We start from the raw sequence: 22,491 nt of genomic DNA, 5'->3' as shown, positions 1-22,491 counted from the left end.
GCGTTGTCGAGTGACTGTTAGTTTTCTATAATGAGTCTTGATACTACAGCGTTGTCGAGTGACTGTTAGTTTTCTATAATGAGTCTTGATACTACAGCGTTGTCGAGTGACTGTTAGTTTTCTATAATGAGTCTTGATACTACAGCGTTGTCCAGTGACTGTTAGTTTTCTATTCCAGGATTCAGTAAGGAATGAGTTTATATTATACCATGGAATTAGCATTTATTGGAACAAATTAGGTGAAAATCTGTCCATGACTGGGCACATGCTGTTACCGTAGCACTTTTCAATGCTGGATGCTGTATGGTTGTACACAAGAGGTTGTTCAATTGTAGACAATCTATTTACTCCGTTCAGGTTATTATTATGAGCCGTTCTCCCCTCGGCAGCCTCCTGTGTTTGTATAGCAGCTGTGTTTCAGAAACTATGCATTACTGAGGGGCCCAGGAGGAGCGTGAAGTTGCCCCTAGACGCTGATCCTGATTCAGTTTAGCATTTCCCCCACTAATGGTTACGGTCAGGATTGGGGGATGGGAAGCTGATCCTAGATCTGTACCCATGGGAAACGTCACCCCAGAGAGAGGGGCCATATCCCTTTGACCCCAGAGTTTGGGAAAAGAGAGGACGAAAAGGATGAAAGAGGGAGAAATAAAGAGGGAGAATAGAGGGAGAAAGAGGGCGAGAAAGATGGAGACAAGAGGGAGAGAGGGAGGATTAACAAAAAGGGTAAAAATGGTAGAAAAAGAGGAAGAGAGAGGGATGAAAGAGGGAGAGAGGGGGGTGAAAGAGGGAGAGAGAGGGATGAAAGAGGGATGAAAGAGGGATGAAAGAGGGATGAAAGAGTAAGAGAGAGGGATGAAAGAGGGACGAAAGAGGGATGAAAGAGGGAGAGAGAGGGATGAAAAAGGTAGAGACAGGGATGAAAGAGGGAGAGAGAGGGATGAAAGAGGGAGAGAGGGATGAAAAAGGTAGAGACAGGGATGAAAGAGGGAGAGAGAGGGATGAAAGAGGGAGAGAGAGGGATGAAAGAGGGACGAAAGAGGGAGAGAGAGGGATGAAAGAGGGACGAAAGAGGGGGGAAAGGGGTAGATAGAGGGATGAAAGAGGGAGAGAGAGGGATGAAAAAGGTAGAGACAGGGATGAAAGAGGGAGAGAGAGGGATGAAAGAGGGACGAAAGAGGGAGGAAAGGGGTAGATAGAGGGATGAAAGAGGGAGAGAGAGGGATGAAAGAGGGAGAGAGAGGGATGAAAGAGGGAGAGAGAGGGAGAGAGGGGAAAGCGGGGAGAAAAAGAGGGGAAAGCGGTTTAAAAAACTCTTCCTATAAGTGATGTGGACTAACGACACATGATATTACTTAAAACATACAGATGTAGGCTCTTAATTTGAGCTAGTTTGCTACAGCATAAAAATCATCCCTCAGCAACAGAATATTTGAATTATTATGTGTATTAAAAGTAATGTAGGGGTTGATATATTTTTTGTTAGGGAAAATCACATCTGACATCTTAAAGTGGAAATTACAAACTTAAGAAGCCATTTTAAACCTGAAAATGCACAAAAAAGTTATCAGCAACAAAAGAGTGATCAAATTAAGACCCTACATCTGTACTGCAGATAATTCTCACATTGCTGTTTTCCGGTCCAACATATGGCAAACATATACAATTAATCTACTACGAGTTTATCAAGGCTGAATCCCAAATGATTCACAATGACAAACGTATCCATGGGAACAAATGGATAAAACATGGATGTGCTGGGAAAAAATTGTGTTGACAAAGAACTTGATTGTGTTATGAAACCAACCAGCCACTGACCCAAAGTGAACAAACTGAAGTTCCCCCTAGATGAAATAAAGTTATTATATTCTAATCTCCATTCCTAACGATTGTGCCCAAAAAGTTACACTTTCCAATACAATATTTTTTTAGTTGTAAATATACAGGAGTCCTTTCTACTCTTTTACTTCAGGTAATAAAAATAAAAACTCACACAATAAATCAACGAAAGAGACATAACTTTGGAATGTTATTCTTCTGCTTTGACCGATAAACGTGCCCATGACAGTGTCCAGACAGTTGACTGATTAGAGAGAGGTCAGGGGTTAAAGGTCAAGAGGTTAACATTCTGAAAATAGACATGGATGGAGAAGCACTGAGACTGTTCAGGGTGACGCCTCTTATGTAGCCCTGGTGACAAGAGAGAGGAATGTAACACCCTACCACCCCTTCTACTCTTGTTACTCCTACTCTTCTTCCTATTCCTACTTTTGAATTAGATTTGACCAGATTAGATTAGACAAGATTAGATTTGACCAGATTAGATTTGATTTGACCAGATTAGATTTGACTAGATTAGATTAGACAAGATTAGATTTGATTTGACTAGATTAGATTAGACAAGATTAGATTTGATTTGACTAGATTAGATTAGACAAGATTAGATTAGATTTGACCAGATTAGATTAGACAAGATTAGATTTGACCAGATTAGATTAGATTTGACCAGATTAGATTTGATTTGACCAGATTTGATTTGACCAGATTAGATTAGACAAGATTAGATTTGATTTGACTAGATTAGATTAGACAAGATTAGATTTGATTTGACTAGATTAGATTAGACAAGATTAGATTTGATTTGACTAGATTAGATTAGACAAGATTAGATTTGATTTGACTAGATTAGATTAGACAAGATTAGATTTGATTTGACCAGATTAGATTAGACAAGATTAGATTTGATTTGACCAGATTAGATTAGACAAGATTAGATTTGATTTGACCAGATTAGATTAGACAAGATTAGATTTGATTTGACCAGATTAGATTAGACAAGATTAGATTTGATTTGACCAGATTAGATTAGACAAGATTAGATTTGATTTGACCAGATTAGATTAGACAAGATTAGATTTGATTTGACTAGATTAGATTAGACAAGATTAGATTTGATTTGACCAGATTAGATTTGACTAGATTAGATTTGTGACCGTTGGGTTGTTGGTCCCCCCCCCCCCCCTGACCAAGGCCCTTCTACCCCGATTGCTTCTCTCTGAGATGTATTGAAGTAACACATAGGCTGTAGCTCAGGACCTGAAGCAAGGATTATGCATATTCTTGGTACCATTTGAAAGGAAACACGTTGAAGTTGTGGAAATGTGAATTAAATGTAGGAGAATATAACACAATAGATCTGGTAGAAAAAAATACAAAGAAAAAAATAACTGTTTTATTTAAAAATATATATATTTAGGTCCCACATCTAGCCATCACTCTGGTTGTAATTCCCATGGTGTCCACAAGATGGTATGTGCAAAGTTTCAGATGGATCACTTTGAAGTATGAGCAAACTACATGACATTTAGTGTGAAGTCACCCAGGTACATTTGGGCAAATCGTGAAGGAGACATTTACATTCACGTGACATTTTTCTGCAAGAATATCGTCACATTTGTATACTTGGACTTTGATTTAGCTTTTCCAGTATTAGTAGCCATATTGTAAGTTCAACATTTGCAAAAAAAACAGTTTTCATAACTTCATAATGCTCCATATTCTTAGAATTTCTGTCCAAAAGGAAAAGGCTTGCTGTCGCACAAGGATAGCCGCTACATTTTGCGACAGATTCGGGGATTCCAGAAACTCCCGTAAAGCCCAGCTCATTGGCTATCTAGCTAGCTTTGTTTGACCACGATTGGTGCTTATTTGACAAAGTTACAATCAATCATGTGAAGACCGCCCCGCGTCATTGGCGTGTCATGAAGGCGTCGTTCTCTGACCAAATTTGGTGTCCAATATGATATACCACATTCCTAATGATATAGTGAAGTCTGGTTACGTTCTAGGATCTCTGAGGAATAAATACGAATGTGATTTGACTGGTTGATACAACGTTTAGGGTTAGATTTTCAGATTCCTTTCTTTGCAAATTGAACGAGTGGAAATACAAAATCAATCGTGCATGCTATATGGACCTTTTTGGGATATGGAAAATGATTTTATCTAACAAAATGACACTTCATGTTATCCGTGGGACCCTTTGGATGATAAATCAGAGCAAGATTTCAGAATGTAGGTACACACTTCACCTTCAGAGGTGAATTTATCAAACCTATCTTGGTGATAAAAGCATTTTGTTGTTAGGAGCTCTCCTTTTTTCACAGTAATAGCTACTGTAAATTGGACAGTGCAGTTAAATTAACAAGAATTTAAGCTTTCAGCCGATATAAGACACTTATATATTCCGACATTTGTTGTTTCTCTAAAATCTGCGATCGTGACACGGCGCTGCATGATTTTCATATCATACTGTATATCACATCCGTATCATATCACGACTCCCTCTTTATCTTGTTCAATATGTTCAGAAAAGAGATTTAATTTAAAAAATGAATGTTTAAGAAATTTAAATCATGTTATTCCAGGACTATATGTCTATATGAGTCCGTCCTTTCTAGTATGGCCATAGAGTCTACTCCTCCTTTATAGCATGGCCATAGAGTCTACTCCTCCTCTCTAGCATGGCCATAGAGTCTACTCCTCCTTTCTAACATGGCCATAGAGTCTACTCCTCCTTTCTAGCATGGCCATAGAGTCTACACCTCCTCTCTAGTATGGCCATAGAGTCTACACCTCCTCTCTAGTATGGCCATAGAGTCTACACCTCCTTTCTAACATGGCCATAGAGTCTACACCTCCTCTCTAGCATGGCCATAGAGTCTACTCCTCCTCTCTAGCATGGCCATAGAGTCTACACCTCCTCTCTAGTATGGCCATAGAGTCTACTCCTCCTCTCTAACATGGCCATAGAGTCTACACCTCCTCTCTAGTATGGCCATAGAGTCTACACCTCCTCTCTAGCATGGCCATAGAGTCTACACCTCCTCTCTAGTATGGCCATAGAGTCTACTCCTCCTCTCTAGCATGGCCATAGAGTCTACACCTCCTCTCTAGTATGGCCATAGAGTCTACACCTCCTCTCTAGCATGGCCATAGAGTCTACACCTCCTCTCTAGTATGGCCATAGAGTCTACTCCTCTCCTCTAGTATGGCAATAGAGTCTACACCTCCTCTCTAGTATGGCCATAGAGTCTACTCCTCCTCTCTAACATGGCCATAGAGTCTACTCCTCCTCTCTAGTATGGCCATAGAGTCTACTCCTCCTCTCTAACATGGCCATAGAGTCTACTCCTCCTCTCTAGTATGGCCATAGAGTATACTCCTCCTCTCTAGTATGGCCATAGTGTCTACTCCTCCTCTCTAGCATGGCCATAGAGTCTACTCCTCATCTCTAGCATGGCCATATAGTCTACTCCTCCTCTCTAGTATGGCCATAGAGTCTACACCTCCTCTCTAGCATGGCCATAGAGTCTACTCCTCCTCTCTAGCATGGCAATAGAGTCTACTCCTCCTCTCTAGTATGGCCATAGAGTCTACTCCTCCTCTCTAGTATGGCCATAGAGTCTACTCCTCCTCTCTAGTATGGCCATAGAGTCTACTCCTCCTCTCTAGTATGGCCATAGAGTCTACTCATCCTCTCTAGTATGGCCATAGAGTCTACTCCTCCTCTCTAGTATGGCCATAGAGTCTACTTCCCCTTTATAGTATGGCCATAGAGTCTACTTCCCCTGTATAGTGTGGACATATACTGTAGTATTTATTCCTCACTTGTAAAGCTCTGGGGACTTCCATCTCATATCCCATAACATATTTCTGTCTTTTAGCATGGCCATATATGAACTGCTACCCCTTCCTCTGTACTTCTAGGGACGCTGATTATGAGGTCCTTCTCCTCCAGATTCAAACCCCAAAACCCTTTATTATCTGGAGATAGACCAGCCTCGTACACATATCTCTGTCTATCCTTTCTGGCATGGCCACAGAGTACCAGACCTATCAGTTCTGTACCTCTGGGGATGCTGATGTTGAAGTCCAGGTCCCTCTTCTCCAGATGGTAGCAGGCCACATCCTGCAGCCGGGCCCTCTCCAGCTCAGACAGGCTCTGGATGGGTACTGGCTGCAAACGGACACTCTGGCCCAACATGGTCGCCCACGTATGGTCACCCTGGAGGAGAGAGAAAAAGAAATAGATAGTGTTAGATGTGTAAAATATATATATATAAAACCTTTGTTCATGCAAGTTTGTCTCATTGAGATGTACATATTTTTTGGAAGAGAGACATGTTCAGAGTAATAAGAGAGAGAGAGAGAGAGAGAGAGAGAGAGAGAGAGAGAGAGGAAGCGAAGATGAGTGATTAAAGGAGTAGATGGAGATGGAAGAGGAGTGGAGGGAGAGAGAGGAAAAGAGATGAGTTGCATGTGATCATAGGTCATCAAGGTCATCAAGGTCATCAAGGTCATCATAAAAAAAAGAATGTCAGAAAAAGAAAAAGACAAATCGATAGTCTCAATACTAAACGAGCTCAGCCCCCTCCTGTACTCCCTGTTCACCCATGACTACGTGGCCATGCACGCCTCCAACTCAATCATCAAGTTTGCAGACGACACAACAGTAGTGGTCTTGATTACCAACAATGACGAGGCTGAAGAAATTTGTCACCCAAAACCCTGACAAACCTTTACAGATGCACAATCAAGAGCATCCTGTCGGGCTGTTACAGCCTGGTATGGCAACTGCTCCGCCCTCAACCGCAAGGCTCTCCAGAGGGTGGTGAGGTCTACACAACGCATCACCGGGGGCAAACTACCTGCCCTCCATGACACCTACAGCACCCAATGTCACAGGAAGGCCAAAACAATCATCAAGGACAAGAACCACCCGAGCCTCTGTCTGTTCCCACCGCTACCATAAAGAAGGCGAGGTCAATATAGGTGCAACAAAGCTGGGACCGAAGGACTGAAAAACAGCTTTAATCTCAAGGCTATCAGACTGCTGAACAGCCATCACTAACTCAGAGAGGCTGCTGCCTACATTGAGACCCAAACACTGGACACTTTAATAAATTGATCACTTTTCACTTTATACAATGCCACTCTAAATAATGCCACTGTTATAATGTTTACATATCTTACATTACTCATATCACATGTATGTACTGTATTCTGTACCATCTATTGCACCTTGCCTATGCCGCTCGGCCATCGCTCATCCATATACTTATATGTACATATTCTCATTCACCCCTTTAGATTTGTGTGTAATAGGTTGTTGTTGGGGAATTGTTAGGTATTACTGCACTGTAGGAACTAGAAGCACAAGCATTTCGCTACACTCGCAATAACATCTGCTAACCATGTGTATGTGACAAATAAAATGTGATTAGATTTGATTTCATCCCAAATATTATTTTTATCCACAACCCACATGGAATATACAACTATGTAATGAACAGAAAACCATAGAAGGTTTATTTTGACGGTTGTCATCATTGCTGACTGCCACCCATCTGTACTATTATCCAACCATCAAATCCCCATGGAATAGGATATACTGTAGATATAGAGTACATCCAAAATGGCACCCTATTCCTGAGTAGGGGGTAAATTCCGTTTTTTCGTAGGGTGCGTTCGTAAATTCACTCTGGCTATCTACTCCTATCTCAATACTCTCGTCTGAGCGTGCAAGAGCGAACTCTCAACACCTGTTGAATATGGCCGGTGTCAGTAAGAGCGAACTCTCAACACCTGTTGAATATGGCCGGTGTCAGTAAGAGTGAACTCTCAACACCTGTTGAATATGGCCTGTGTCAGTAAGAGCGAACTCTCAACACCTGTTGAATATGGCCGGTGTCAGTAAGAGCCAACTCTCAACACCTGTTGAATATGGCCGGTGTCAGTAAGAGCGAACTCTCAACACCTGTTGAATATGGCCGGTGTCAGTAAGAGCCAACTCTCAACACCTGTTGAATATGGCCGGTGTCAGTAAGAGCCAACTCTCAACACCTGTTGAATATGGCCGGTGTCAGTAAGAGCCAACTCTCAACACCTGTTGAATATGGCCGGTGTCAGTAAGAGCGAACTCTCAACACCTGTTGAATATGGCCGGTGTCAGTAAGAGCCAACTCTCAACACCTGTTGAATATGGCCGGTGTCAGTAATAGTCGGCAAAAAAGTGTAATTAAATTGTTGCCAACAGCACAGTTACAGTCACCAAGGCACTGGATAACATGAAAACAGCCCAACCAGCTCTGCCAAGGCGAGAAAAAGGGTCAGAGTGAGGTTTTCTCTCATTTATGTCAGGAAGTAGCTAGCAAGCTAGCCAAAGTTAGCCAGTTAGCTTGGGTGCTTGACTGCTGTTGTCAGGTCAGAGCACTCGGATCAACCCTACTCCTCAGCCAGTGTCCAGTGTGCTCTCTGAACGCTCTGAATTTCTGAAAGGAAAATCTGAAAACTCTCTGAATGTACTTACGGCCCAGAGCGCACTCTGAGCACACTCAGGGACTCCAGATCGAACTTACAAACACACCCTTAGTTGAAACACACACACACATCTATTACAGAAGAACAGACATCCATCTATTCTCTCTCTCTTGTGTTGGTTTAGACAAAGGACAAACTTCCTTTTGAACGCTGAAGGCTATGTCTGGGGGATTAATGTCAGGTCATTCTCAGGGTGGAGAAGAGAATAAGAGAGGTCACAACCGGAAGACTGTTCAATGCCCTCTCCCCCTGGGTTACAACACTGGACCCACAAGGCTTTGGGAATATTTAAAGTACGTTCCAAATGGCTTCCTATTCCCTATATAGTGTACACTACTTTTGACCCAGACCCATAAGGCTCTAGTCAAACGTAGTGCACTATATAGGGAATAGGGTGCCATTTGGGAAGTGGACTCCACAGGTCTTAGAACAGAAGCAGAAAAGCATGATGTTTTAATGTACTATGATATTGTTGTGGGAATACAGTGCATTCGCAAAGTGACCCCTTGACTTTTTCCACATCTTGTTATGTTACAGCCCTATTCTAAAATGGATGAAATAAAACATATTTCCTCAGACATCTACACACATTACTCCACAATGACAATGCAAAAACAGGTTTTTAGATTTAAAAAAGAACGGAAACAAATAAAAAAAAGGTAAATATCCTTTTTACATAAGTATTCAGAACTTTTGCTAAGAGATTGTCAGAGCAAAAAAAAAGCCATAAAAACCAAGCCATAAAAACCAAGCCATAAAAACCAAGCCATAAGGTCGAAGGAGAATCAACTGGTCTAGATCATCAGAGTAACTAATGCTGTTCTAGAATCAGAATCAACTGGTCTAGATCATCAGAGTAACTAATGCTGTTCTAGAATCAGAATCAACTGGTCTAGATCATCAGAGTAACTAATGCTGTTCTAGAATCAGAATCAACTGGTTGAGATCATCAGAGTAACTAATGCTATTCTAGAATCAGAATCAACTGGTCTAGATCATCAGAGTAACTAATGCTGTTCTAGAATCAGAATCAACTGGTTGAGATCATCAGAGTAACTAATGCTATTCTAGAATCAGAATCAACTGGTTGAGATCATCAGAGTAACTAATGCTGTTCTAGAATCAGAATCAACTGGTTGAGATCATCAGAGTAACTAATGCTATTCTAGAATCAGAATCAACTGGTCTAGATCATCAGAGTAACTAATGCTATTCTAGAATCAGAATCAACTGGTCTAAATCATCAGAGTAACTAATGCTATTCTAGAATCAGAATCAACTGGTTGAGATCATCAGAGTAACTAATGCTATTCTAGAATCAGAATCAACTGGTCTAGATCATCAGAGTAACTAATGCTATTCTAGAATCAGAATCAACTGGTTGAGATCATCAGAGTAACTAATGCTGTTCTAGAATCAGAATCAACTGGTCTAAATCATCAGAGTAACTAATGCTGTTCTAGAATCAGAATCAACTGGTCTAGAACATTAGAGTAACTAATGCTGTTCTAGAATCAGAATCAACTGGTCTAAATCATCAGAGTAACTAATGCTGTTCTAGAATCAGAATCAACTGGTCTAGATCATCAGAGTAACTAATGCTGTTCTAGAATCAGAATCAACTGGTCTAAATCATCAGAGTAACTAATGCTGTTCTAGAATCAGAATCAACTGGTCTAAATCATCAGAGTAACTAATGCTGTTCTAGAATCAGAATCAACTGGTCTAGATCATCAGAGTAACTAATGCTATTCTAGAATCAGAATCAACTGGTTGAGATCATCAGAGTAACTAATGCTGTTCTAGAATCAGAATCAACTGGTCTAAATCATCAGAGTAACTAATGCTATTCTAGAATCAGAATCAACTGGTTGAGATCATCAGAGTAACTAATGCTGTTCTAGAATCAGAATCAACTGGTCTAAATCATCAGAGTAACTAATGCTATTCTAGAATCAGAATCAACTGGTTGAGATCATCAGAGTAACTAATGCTGTTCTAGAATCAGAATCAACTGGTTGAGATCATCAGAGTAACTAATGCTATTCTAGAATCAGAATCAACTGGTTGAGATCATCAGAGTAACTAATGCTGTTCTAGAATCAGAATCAACTGGTCGAGATCATCAGAGTAACTAATGCTGTTCTAGAATCAGAATCAACTGGTCTAGATCATCAGAGTAACTAATGCTGTTCTAGAATCAGAATCAACTGGTCTAGATCATCAGAGTAACTAATGCTGTTCTAGAATCAGAATCAACTGGTCTAAATCATCAGAGTAACTAATGCTGTTCTAGAATCAGAATCAACTGGTCTAGATCATCAGAGTAACTAATGCTATTCTAGAATCAGAATCAACTGGTCTAGATCATCAGAGTAACTAATGCTGTTCTAGAATCAGAATCAACTGGTTGAGATCATCAGAGTAACTAATGCTATTCTAGAATCAGAATCAACTGGTCTAGATCATAAGAGTAACTAATGCTGTTCTAGAATCAGAATCAACTGGTTGAGATCATCAGAGTAACTAATGCTATTCTAGAATCAGAATCAACTGGTCTAGATCATCAGAGTAACTAATGCTGTTCTAGAATCAGAATCAACTGGTCTAGATCATCAGAGTAACTAATGCTGTTCTAGAATCAGAATCAACTGGTCTAGATCATCAGAGTAACTAATGCTATTCTAGAATCAGAATCAACTGGTCTAAATCATCAGAGTAACTAATGCTGTTCTAGAATCAGAATCAACTGGTCTAAATCATCAGAGTAACTAATGCTGTTCTAGAATCAGAATCAACTGGTCTAAATCATCAGAGTAACTAATGCTGTTCTAGAATCAGAATCAACTGGTTGAGATCATCAGAGTAACTAATGCTGTTCTAGAATCAGAATCAACTGGTCTAGATCATCAGAGTAACTAATGCTATTCTAGAATCAGAATCAACTGGTTTAGATCATCAGAGTAACTAATGCTGTTCTAGAATCAGAATCAACTGGTCTAGATCATCAGAGTAACTAATGCTGTTCTAGAATCAGAATCAACTGGTCTAGATCATCAGAGTAACTAATGCTATTCTAGAATCAGAATCAACTGGTCTAGATCATCAGAGTAACTAATGCTGTTCTAGAATCAGAATCAACTGGTTGAGATCATCAGAGTAACTAATGCTGTTCTAGAATCAGAATCAACTGGTCTAAATCATCAGAGTAACTAATGCTATTCTAGAATCAGAATCAACTGGTCTAGATCATCAGAGTAACTAATGCTGTTCTAGAATCAGAATCAACTGGTCTAAATCATCAGAGTAACTAATGCTGTTCTAGAATCAGAATCAACTGGTCTAGATCATCAGAGTAACTAATGCTGTTCTAGAATATGATTCAACTGGTCTAAATCATCAGAGTAACTAATGCTGTTCTAGAATCAGAATCAACTGGTTGAGATCATCAGAGTAACTAATGCTGTTCTAGAATCAGAATCAACTGGTCTAAATCATCAGAGTAACTAATGCTGTTCTAGAATCAGAATCAACTGGTCTAGATCATCAGAGTAACTAATGCTATTCTAGAATCAGAATCAACTGGTCTAGATCATCAGAGTAACTAATGCTATTCTAGAATCAGAATCAACTGGTCTAGATCATCAGAGTAACTAATGCTGTTCTAGAATCAGAATCAACTGGTTGAGATCATCAGAGTAACTAATGCTGTTCTAGAATCAGAATCAACTGGTCTAAATCATCAGAGTAACTAATGCTGTTCTAGAATCAGAATCAACTGGTCTAGATCATCAGAGTAACTAATGCTATTCTAGAATCAGAATCAACTGGTCTAGATCATCAGAGTAACTAATGCTATTCTAGAATCAGAATCAACTGGTCTAGATCATCAGAGTAACTAATGCTATTCTAGAATCAGAATAAACTGGTCTAGAACATTAGAGTAACTAATGCTGTTCTAGAATCAGAATCAACTGGTCTAAATCATCAGAGTAACTAATGCTATTCTAGAATCAGAATCAACTAGTTGAGATCATCAGAGTAACTAATGCTATTCTAGAATCAGAATCAACTGGTCTAGATCATCAGAGTAACTAATGCTGTTCTAGAATCAGAATCAACTGGTCTAAATCATCAGAGTAACTAATGCTATTCTAGAATCAGAATCAACTGGTCTAGAACATTAGAGTAACTAATGCTGTTCTAGAATCAGAATCAACTGGTTGAGATCATCAGAGTAACTAATGCTGTTCTAGAATCAGAATCAACTGGTTGAGATCATCAGAGTAACTAATGCTATTCTAGAATCAGAATCAACTGGTTGAGATCATCAGAGTAACTAATGCTGTTCTAGAATCAGAATCAACTGGTTGAGATCATCAGAGTAACTAATGCTATTCTAGAATCAGAATCAACTAGTTGAGATCATCAGAGTAACTAATGCTGTTCTAGAATCAGAATCAACTGGTCTAAATCATCAGAGTAACTAATGCTGTTCTAGAATCAGAATCAACTGGTCTAGATCATCAGAGTAACTAATGCTGTTCTAGAATCAGAATCAACTGGTTGAGATCATCAGAGTAACTAATGCTATTCTAGAATCAGAATCAACTGGTCTAAATCATCAGAGTAACTAATGCTATTCTAGAATCAGAATCAACTGGTCTAGATCATTCGAGTAACTAATGCTATTCTAGAATCAGAATCAACTGGTTGAGGTCATCAGAGTAACTAATGCTGTTCTAGAATCAGAATCAACTGGTCTAGATCATCAGAGTAACTAATGCTGTTCTAGAATCAGAATCAACTGGTCTAAATCATCAGAGTAACTAATGCTGTTCTAGAATCAGAATCAACTGGTCTAGATCATCAGAGTAACTAATGCTGTTCTAGAATCAGAATCAACTGGTCTAAATCATCAGAGTAACTAATGCTATTCTAGAATCAGAATCAACTGGTCTAGAACATTAGAGTAACTAATGCTGTTCTAGAATCAGAATCAACTGGTTGAGATCATCAGAGTAACTAATGCTGTTCTAGAATCAGAATCAACTGGTCTAAATCATCAGAGTAACTAATGCTGTTCTAGAATCAGAATCAACTGGTCTAGATCATCAGAGTAACTAATGCTATTCTAGAATCAGAATCAACTGGTCTAGATCATCAGAGTAACTAATGCTATTCTAGAATCAGAATCAACTGGTCTAGATCATCAGAGTAACTAATGCTATTCTAGAATCAGAATAAACTGGTCTAGAACATTAGAGTAACTAATGCTGTTCTAGAATCAGAATCAACTGGTCTAAATCATCAGAGTAACTAATGCTATTCTAGAATCAGAATCAACTAGTTGAGATCATCAGAGTAACTAATGCTATTCTAGAATCAGAATCAACTGGTCTAGATCATCAGAGTAACTAATGCTGTTCTAGAATCAGAATCAACTGGTCTAAATCATCAGAGTAACTAATGCTATTCTAGAATCAGAATCAACTGGTCTAGAACATTAGAGTAACTAATGCTGTTCTAGAATCAGAATCAACTGGTTGAGATCATCAGAGTAACTAATGCTGTTCTAGAATCAGAATCAACTGGTTGAGATCATCAGAGTAACTAATGCTATTCTAGAATCAGAATCAACTGGTTGAGATCATCAGAGTAACTAATGCTGTTCTAGAATCAGAATCAACTGGTTGAGATCATCAGAGTAACTAATGCTATTCTAGAATCAGAATCAACTAGTTGAGATCATCAGAGTAACTAATGCTGTTCTAGAATCAGAATCAACTGGTCTAAATCATCAGAGTAACTAATGCTGTTCTAGAATCAGAATCAACTGGTCTAGATCATCAGAGTAACTAATGCTGTTCTAGAATCAGAATCAACTGGTTGAGATCATCAGAGTAACTAATGCTATTCTAGAATCAGAATCAACTGGTCTAAATCATCAGAGTAACTAATGCTATTCTAGAATCAGAATCAACTGGTCTAGATCATTCGAGTAACTAATGCTATTCTAGAATCAGAATCAACTGGTTGAGGTCATCAGAGTAACTAATGCTGTTCTAGAATCAGAATCAACTGGTCTAGATCATCAGAGTAACTAATGCTGTTCTAGAATCAGAATCAACTGGTCTAAATCATCAGAGTAACTAATGCTGTTCTAGAATCAGAATCAACTGGTCTAGATCATCAGAGTAACTAATGCTGTTCTAGAATCAGAATCAACTGGTCTAAATCATCAGAGTAACTAATGCTATTCTAGAATCAGAATCAACTGGTCTAGATCATTCGAGTAACTAATGCTGTTCTAGAATCAGAATCAACTGGTCTAGATCATCAGAGTAACTAATGCTATTCTAGAATCAGAATCAACTGGTCTAGATCATCAGAGTAACTAATGCTGTTCTAGAATCAGAATCAACTGGTCTAGATCATCAGAGTAACTAATGCTATTCTAGAATCAGAATCAACTGGTCTAGAACATTAGAGTAACTAATGCTGAACCAACAACCCCCTGTTATATTACTACAGCTAGTACTGAACCCCCTGGTATATTACTACAGCTAGTACTGAACCCCCTGGTACATTACTACAGCTAGTACTGAACCCCCTGGTATATTACTACAGCTAGTACTGAACCCCCTGGTACATTACTACAGCTAATACTGAACCCCATGGTACATTAATACAGCTAGTACTGAACCCCCTGGTATATTACTACAGCTAATACTGAACCCCCTGGTACATTAATACAGCTAGTACTGAACCCCCTGGTATATTACTACAGCTAATACTGAACCCCCTGGTACATTAATACAGCTAGTACTGAACCCCCTGGTATATCACTACAGCTAGTACTGAACCCCCTGGTATATTACTACAGCTAATACTGAACCCCCTGGTATTTTACTACAGCTAGTACTGGACCCCCTGGTATATTACTACAGCTTGTACTGAACCCCCTGGTATATTACTACAGCTAATACTGAACCCCCTGGTATATCACTACAGCTAGTACTGAACCCCCTGGTATATTACTACAGCTAGTACTGAACCCCCTGGTATATTATACACATAATACTGAACCCCCTGGTATATTACTACAGCTAAGGTAGCTCTGCTACAAGAACCTGGCCTTTCCACTGGCATTACATTGGGCTGTTTATGCTGAGTGGACAAATGGACTGTGTATGCGTGTGATTGGGTGGGGGCGGTGGGGGGGTTGCGTGTGTGTGTCAGGATTCTGGAACCCTTGTTAGAAGGTTGTATACTTTCTCATGATGATATGGTTCTGTTCTATTGCTAGTATGAACCATTATTAGTGTTAGGTGACCCGGTGAATCCTCGTATGTTTGACTGGCGGGATATGAATCATTTAATTTCCATCACTACCAGGCTGTTCCGTTTATTTTCCTTGTTTGTCATGTCAGCACCGAAACAGCTTTCCACTGGAGTCATCACCACTCTACCTGCCTGACCGGGCCGGGAGTCAAAGGTCAGAGGTCGTCACACATGTCATGTGATGGGAGTGCGGTAAGTTGAGCCATTTTTTACATTCAGCATCACTCCATCAAGGGAAACACAGTATTCCCTCTGACAGATATCTGCGTATACTGCAGGAGGTTCTGCATCCCTGGAGGAAAATCAGATTTGATGTAAATAGAAACGTTTTGAAAACATAGCTTGTCCAAAAAAAGGGGTCTCTTGGGCACAACTTACTCACGGTATGTGGTACATTGAGCATAGGGACAGGGGAAGTTTGGCTGCCTTGGGGTAAGTGGGTGATAGTGTCCTGTGACAGTGGGTGAAGGAGTCTTGTGACAGTGGGTGAAGGAGTCTTGTGACAGTGGGTGAAGGTGTCCTGTCACAGTGGGTGGAGGTGTCCTGTGACAGTGGGTGAAGGTGTCCTGTGACAGTGGGTGAAGGTGTCTTGTGACAGTGGGTGAAGGTGTCTTGTGACAGTGGGTGAATGTGTCCTGTCACCGTGGGTGAAGGTGTCCTGTCACAGTGGGTGAAGGTGTCCTGTCACAGTGGGTGAAGGTGTCCTGTGACAGTGGGTGAAGGTGTCCTGTGACAGTGGGTGAAGGTGTCCTGTGACAGAGGGTGAAGGTGTCCTGTGACAGTGGGTGAAGGAGTCTTGTCACAGTGGGTGAAGATGCTAATAGGTCAAAGTTTAATTTATGGAATGGGGGTGTGGTATATTGTATACCTTAAATGTATGCCTACATTCTGATATACAGTTGAAGTCGGAAGTTTACATACAAATAGGTTAAAACTCGTTTTTCAACCAATCCACAAGTTTCTTGTTAAAAAACAATCGTTTTGGCCAAAAAAAATCCAACAACTGTTGACAGATTATTTAACTTATTCACTGTATCACAATTCCAGTGGGTCAGAAGTTACAAGTCAGTTAAGAACAAATTCTTATTTTCAATTACAGCCTAGGAACAGTGGGTTAACTGCCTGTTAAGGGGGAGAACGACAGATTTGTACCTTGTCAGCTCAGGGGATTGAACTTGCAACCTTCCGGTTACGAATCCAACGCTCTAACCACCAGGCTATCCTGCCACCCCATACATTAAGTTGACTGTGCCTTTAAACAGCTTGTGAAATTCCAGAAAATGATGTCATGGCTTTAGAAGCTTCTGATAGGCTAATTGACATTATTAAAGTCAATTGGAGGTGAACCTGTGGATGTATTTCAAGGCCTACCTTCAAACTCAGTGCCTCTTTGCTTGACATCATGGGAAATTAAAAAGAAATCAGCCGAGACCTCAGAAAAAAATTGTAGACCTCCACAAGTCTGGTTCATCCTTGGGAGCAATTTCCAAATGCCTGAAGGTACCACGTTCATCTGTACAAACAATAGTATGCAAGTATAAACACCATGGGACCAAGCAGCCATTATACGCTCAGGAAGGAGACGCGTTCTGTCTCCTAGAGTTGAAAGTACTTTGGTGCGAAAAGTGCAAATCAATCCCAGAACAACAGCAAAGGACCTTGTGAAGATGCTGGAGGAAACAGGTACAAAAGCATCTATATCCACAGTAAAACGAGTCCTATATCGACATAACCTGTAAGGCCGCTCAGCAAGGAAGAAGTCACTGCCCCAAAACCGCTATAAAAAAGCCAGACTGCGGTTTGTAACTGCACATGGGGACAAAGATCGTACTTTTTGGAGAAATGTCCCCTGGTCTGATGAAACAAAAATAGAACTGTTTGGCCATAGTGACCATCATTATGTTTGGAGGAAAAAGGGGGAGGCTGCAAGCTGAAGAACACCATCCCAACCGTGAAGCACGGGGTGGCAGCATCATGTTGTGGAGGTGCTTTGCTGCAGGAGGGACTGGTGCACTTCACAAAATAGATGGCTTCATGAGGAGGAAAATTATGTGGATATATTGAAGCAACATCTCAAGACATCAGTCAGGAAGTTAAAGCTTGGTCGCAAATGGGTCTTCCAAATGGACAATGGCAGAACTAAAAAAGTGTGTGCGAGCAAGGAGGCCTACAAACCTGACTCAGTTACACCAGCTCTGTCAGGAGGAATGCGCCAAAATTCACCCAACTTATTGTGGGAAGCTTGTGGAAGGCTACCCGAAATGTTTGACCCAAGTTAAACAATTTAAAGGCAATGCTACCAAATATTAAATGAGTGTATGTAAACTTCTGAATGTGATGAAAGAAATTAAATCTGAAATAAATCACTCTCTCTACTATTATTTGGACATTTAACATTCTTAAAATAAAGTGGTGATCCTAACTAACCTAAAATAGGGAATTTTTACTAGGATTAAATATCACGAATTGTGACCAACTGAGTTTAAATGTATTTGGCTAAGGTGTATGTCAACTTCTGACAGAGACATTGTTTCAATGTGCAAATTCATGGTCAAGTTCTCTGTATTTGAGGCTACTAAGCCCAGGAAACTTGTCCGTGAGATATTTTTTACATGCTCAGACTCCATCTCATCAGATAAGACTGTTCGTTCCTCTGCTACTCTCTCATAGCCTCTCTGTATACAGCTCAGACTCCATCTCATCAGATAAGACTGTTCGTTCCTCTGCTACTCTCTCTTTATACAGCTCAGACTCCATGTCATCAGATGAGACCTTGTGTGTCTCTGCTACTCTCTCATAGCCTCTCCTTTTACCGCTCAGAATCCATGTCATCAGATAAGACCTTGTGTGTCTCTGTTAATCTATCATAGCCTCTCTTTATACAGCTCAGACTCCATGTCATCAGATAAGACCTTGTGTGTCTCTGCTACTCTCTCATAACCACTCTTTATACAGCTCAGACTCCATCTCATCAGATAAGACCTTGTGTGTCTCCTCCACACTGTCATAACCTCTCTTTCACACTGTACATATACATTTTATTTTTTTGTCAATGTGCCTCTTCGGTGTCATTCAGTCTATTTTTTAATCTCTTTCTGCTGCTCAAATGGATTTCTTCCTTTCTCTCACTTCCTTGGCAACAGGAACAACAGCAACAGCAACAGTAACTTCTTTAACAACAGGACCCTGAACAGCTTCTACCCCCAAGCCATAAGTCTGCTAAATAGTTAGTCCGGGTAGCTACTGGTTAACTATTTAACTCTCTGCATTCACCCTTTTAGCACTAACGTTTCTGACTCATCACATACTGTACTCTGCTGCTACTGTTTAATATCCTCACTTTATTCCTAATTATATGTACATACAGTATCTACATCAATTATCCAGTACCCCTACACATTGACTCGGTATATAGCCAAGTTATCGTTATTTATTATTAATTGTATTATTGCATGTTTTACTCTTCTATTTGGGGCGGCAGGGTAGCCTAGTGGTTAGAGCGTTGGACTAGTAACGGTTGCAAGTTCAAATCCCTGAGCTGACAAGGTACAAATCTGTCGTTCTGCCCCTGAACAACGCAGTTAACCCTAGGCCGTCATTGAAAATAAGAATTTGTTCTTACCTGACTTGCCTAGTAAAATAAAGGTACGAAATTATTTCTCTGTTTTCTTTCTCTCTACATTGTTGGGAAGGGGCCAGTAAGCATTTCACTGTTAGTCCACACCTGTTGTTTACGAAGCATACCATTTGATTTGATGGAATTTGATATGGCAGCTCTCTCAGGAACCTCAAGGGGGGCTAGACCCGTGCTTGTTTTCTCTGTGTATACATGGGACATGATGAAAGAGGAAAGACACCTAGTCAGCTGTACAACTGAATGTATCCAACTGAAATGTGTCCCGCGCATTTAACCCAAACCCCTCTGATGTCTGCTCTGTAACGACAGAAATGCCTCTTGAGTTAATATGCAAAACTGCAATGTAATATTATGTTTATAACTGACCAATTGTAGTCATCATTTGTATGGTTCAACTTATCCCATGGCCATTGGCTCAACTACACCAAGGCAAACATTGTGACCATATTATCCCACACAGCTATAAGATGCACTTTCATGTTAGGTTTAGGACCTCATATTGAAGCTTATAGAGACCCCAACTGATGTATAAAACACTATTAAAATAATCTACGTTGGTTTAGATACACGCATAATAAATTCAGACATAACATAATACATTCATTTGACTTGGTGAAACTCAGTTTGTTGTATCTAAACTTGCTTACCACTGTTTCCACGTGGTTTCTTCCTTTACAGACTCCAGGAAATGATGACCTCTTCCTAAATATTTGGTTGCATGGTGACTTTTGTGTTTCCTGGAAACAAGGGGTGGCTCAATTTACCAGAACAACAGATAGTGTCAGAAAAGTGTTTCACCGATCCGTTCAGGAAAAGACATTCAGGCTTTAAAACAATGACCATAGTCTATAGTAGTGTAGTCATTTCTATTTTACTTCTATTGATGTCTGGATTGGTAGCTGTGGACTCTCTCTCTTTCTCTATGTCTCCCCATTTCTGTCACGAGGGACTCACCCTCTCTGTCTGTTGTCTGGTAAAGTTTATGAGCCGTCTTCTTGTTTTCTCTCCCCCCCCCCCCCCCCTTTTCCGCCTCCTCTCCCCCTTTCCCACTTACCCCCCCCCCCCCCCCCCCCCCATCTCTCTGAGGGGTTCCAGTCCATGGCAGGAAGCAACACAATACAAAACACATGACGAACCGACCCGTAACTACATACACAGGAACACAGAGGCAATGAATAGTAAAGAAACCACAACATACACAGACAGGAACATGCAGGCATGAACACACACACACATACACACACACACACACACACATACACACACACACACACAGACACACATGGCTATTTGTGTACTTGTATGAGTGCATATGTACAGTATACGCCTGTGAGGCAATTGTAGTAACGCCTAATCATTTCCACTTAAATGAAAAACCCTGAACAGAGTCACGCCTCAGGTTAGCACTGTGACTTTCTATAAACATACTCAACGTGAACGTACAGGTATGGCATGTCATTCTTCCCTCTTTCACTACTTCAATATAACCAATGCACCCCTGCTTACGAGAATAGAGAGAACAGAGGAGAGAATAGAGGAGAGAATAGAGAGAACAGAGGAGAGAATAGAGGAGAGAATAGAGAGAACAGAGGAGAGAATAGAGGAGAGAATAGAGAGAACAGAGGAGAAAATAGAGGAGAGAATAGAGGAGAGAATAGAGGAGAGAACAGAGGAGAGAACAGAGGAGAGAATAGAGGAGAGAATAGAGAGAACAGAGGAGAGAATAGAGAGAACAGAGGAGAGAACAGAGAGAATAGAGGAGAGAATAGAGAATAGAGGAGAGAGAAGAGGAGAGAATAGAGGAGAGGAGAGAATAGAGGAGAGAATAGAGAGAACAGAGGAGAGAATAGAGGAGAGAATAGAGGAGAGAATAGAGGAGAGAATAGAGAGAACAGAGGAGAGAATAGAGGAGAGAATAGAGAGAACATAATGTAATGTAATAGTATAATAGTGAAGGTGTAAACTTGGCAGTAGAAAATCTTAACAGTATATTTGACCTCTCAGCTTCCCTATCAAATCTAAAAATCGCAAATAGAAAACCGAAGAAAATGAACAATAATGACAAATGGTTTGATGAAGAATGCAAAAATCTAAGAAAGAAATTGAGAAACATATCCAACTAAAACACAGAGACCCAGAAAACCTGAGCCTACACCTTCACTATGGTGAATCACTAAAACAATACAGAAATACACCACGGAAAAAGAAGGACAGCATGTCAGAAGTCAGCTCAATGTAATTGAAGAATCCATAGACTATAACCACTTCTGTGAAAATTGGAAAACACTAAACAAACAACAACACAAAGAATTATCTGTCCAAAATGGAGATGTATGGGTAAACCACTTCTCCAATCTTTTTGGCTCTATAACAAAGAATAAAGAGCAAAAACATATACATGATCAAATACAGATCTTAGAATCAACTATTAAAGACGACCAGAACCCACTGGATTCTCCAATTACATTGAATGAGTTACAGGACAAAATAAAAACCCTCCAACCCAAAAAGGCCTGTGGTGTTGATGGTATCCTCAATGAAATTATCAAATATACAGACAACAAATTCCAATTGGCTACACTAAAACTCTTTAACATCATCCTTAGCTCTGGCATCTTACCCAATATTTGGAACCAAGGACTGATCACCCCAATCCACAAAAGTGGAGACAAATTTGACCCCAATAACTACCGTGGAATATGTGTCAACAGTAACCTTGGGAAAATCCTCTGCATTATCATTAACAGCAGACTCGTACATTTCCTCAATGAAAACAATGTACTGAGCAAATGTCAAATTGGCTTTTTACCAAATTACCGTACAACAGACCATGTATTCACCCTGCACACCCTAATTGACAACCAAACAAACCAAAACAAAGGCAAAGTCTTCTCATGCTTTGTTGATTTCAAAAAAGCCTTTGACTCAATTTGGCATGAGGGTCTGCTATAAAAACTGATGGAAAGTGGTGTTGGGGGTAAAACATACGACATTATAAAATCCATGTACACAAACAACAAGTGTGCGGTTAAAATTGGCAAAAAACACACACATTTCTTCACACAGGGTCGTGGGGTTAGACAGGGATGCAGCTTAAGCCCCACCCTCTTCAACATATATATCAACGA

General features: G+C 40.1%; 1 protein-coding gene across 4 annotated transcripts in view; it reads right to left on the bottom strand.

Annotated features, from left to right (window-relative positions):
• Positions 1–22,491, bottom strand: part of LOC110532909 (rho GTPase-activating protein 6) — a 131,829-nt gene that overhangs the window by 46,451 nt on the left and 62,887 nt on the right. For all 4 annotated transcript variants that reach the window (XM_036987294.2, XM_090183504.1, XM_036987295.2 and 1 more), the window contains exon 2: positions 5,911–6,067. In XM_036987294.2, coding sequence (XP_036843189.1) covers positions 5,911–6,067 — 157 coding nt within the window. The remainder of the gene's footprint in view (positions 1–5,910; positions 6,068–22,491) is intronic.

This window comes from Oncorhynchus mykiss, chromosome 9 (assembly GCF_057628025.1).
Source record: "Oncorhynchus mykiss isolate SJ-2025 chromosome 9, ASM5762802v1, whole genome shotgun sequence".
NCBI lineage: Eukaryota > Metazoa > Chordata > Actinopteri > Salmoniformes > Salmonidae > Oncorhynchus > Oncorhynchus mykiss.
The sequence above is the reverse complement of the archived record's forward strand: the minus strand, read 5'-3'. Positions and strand labels throughout refer to the sequence as shown.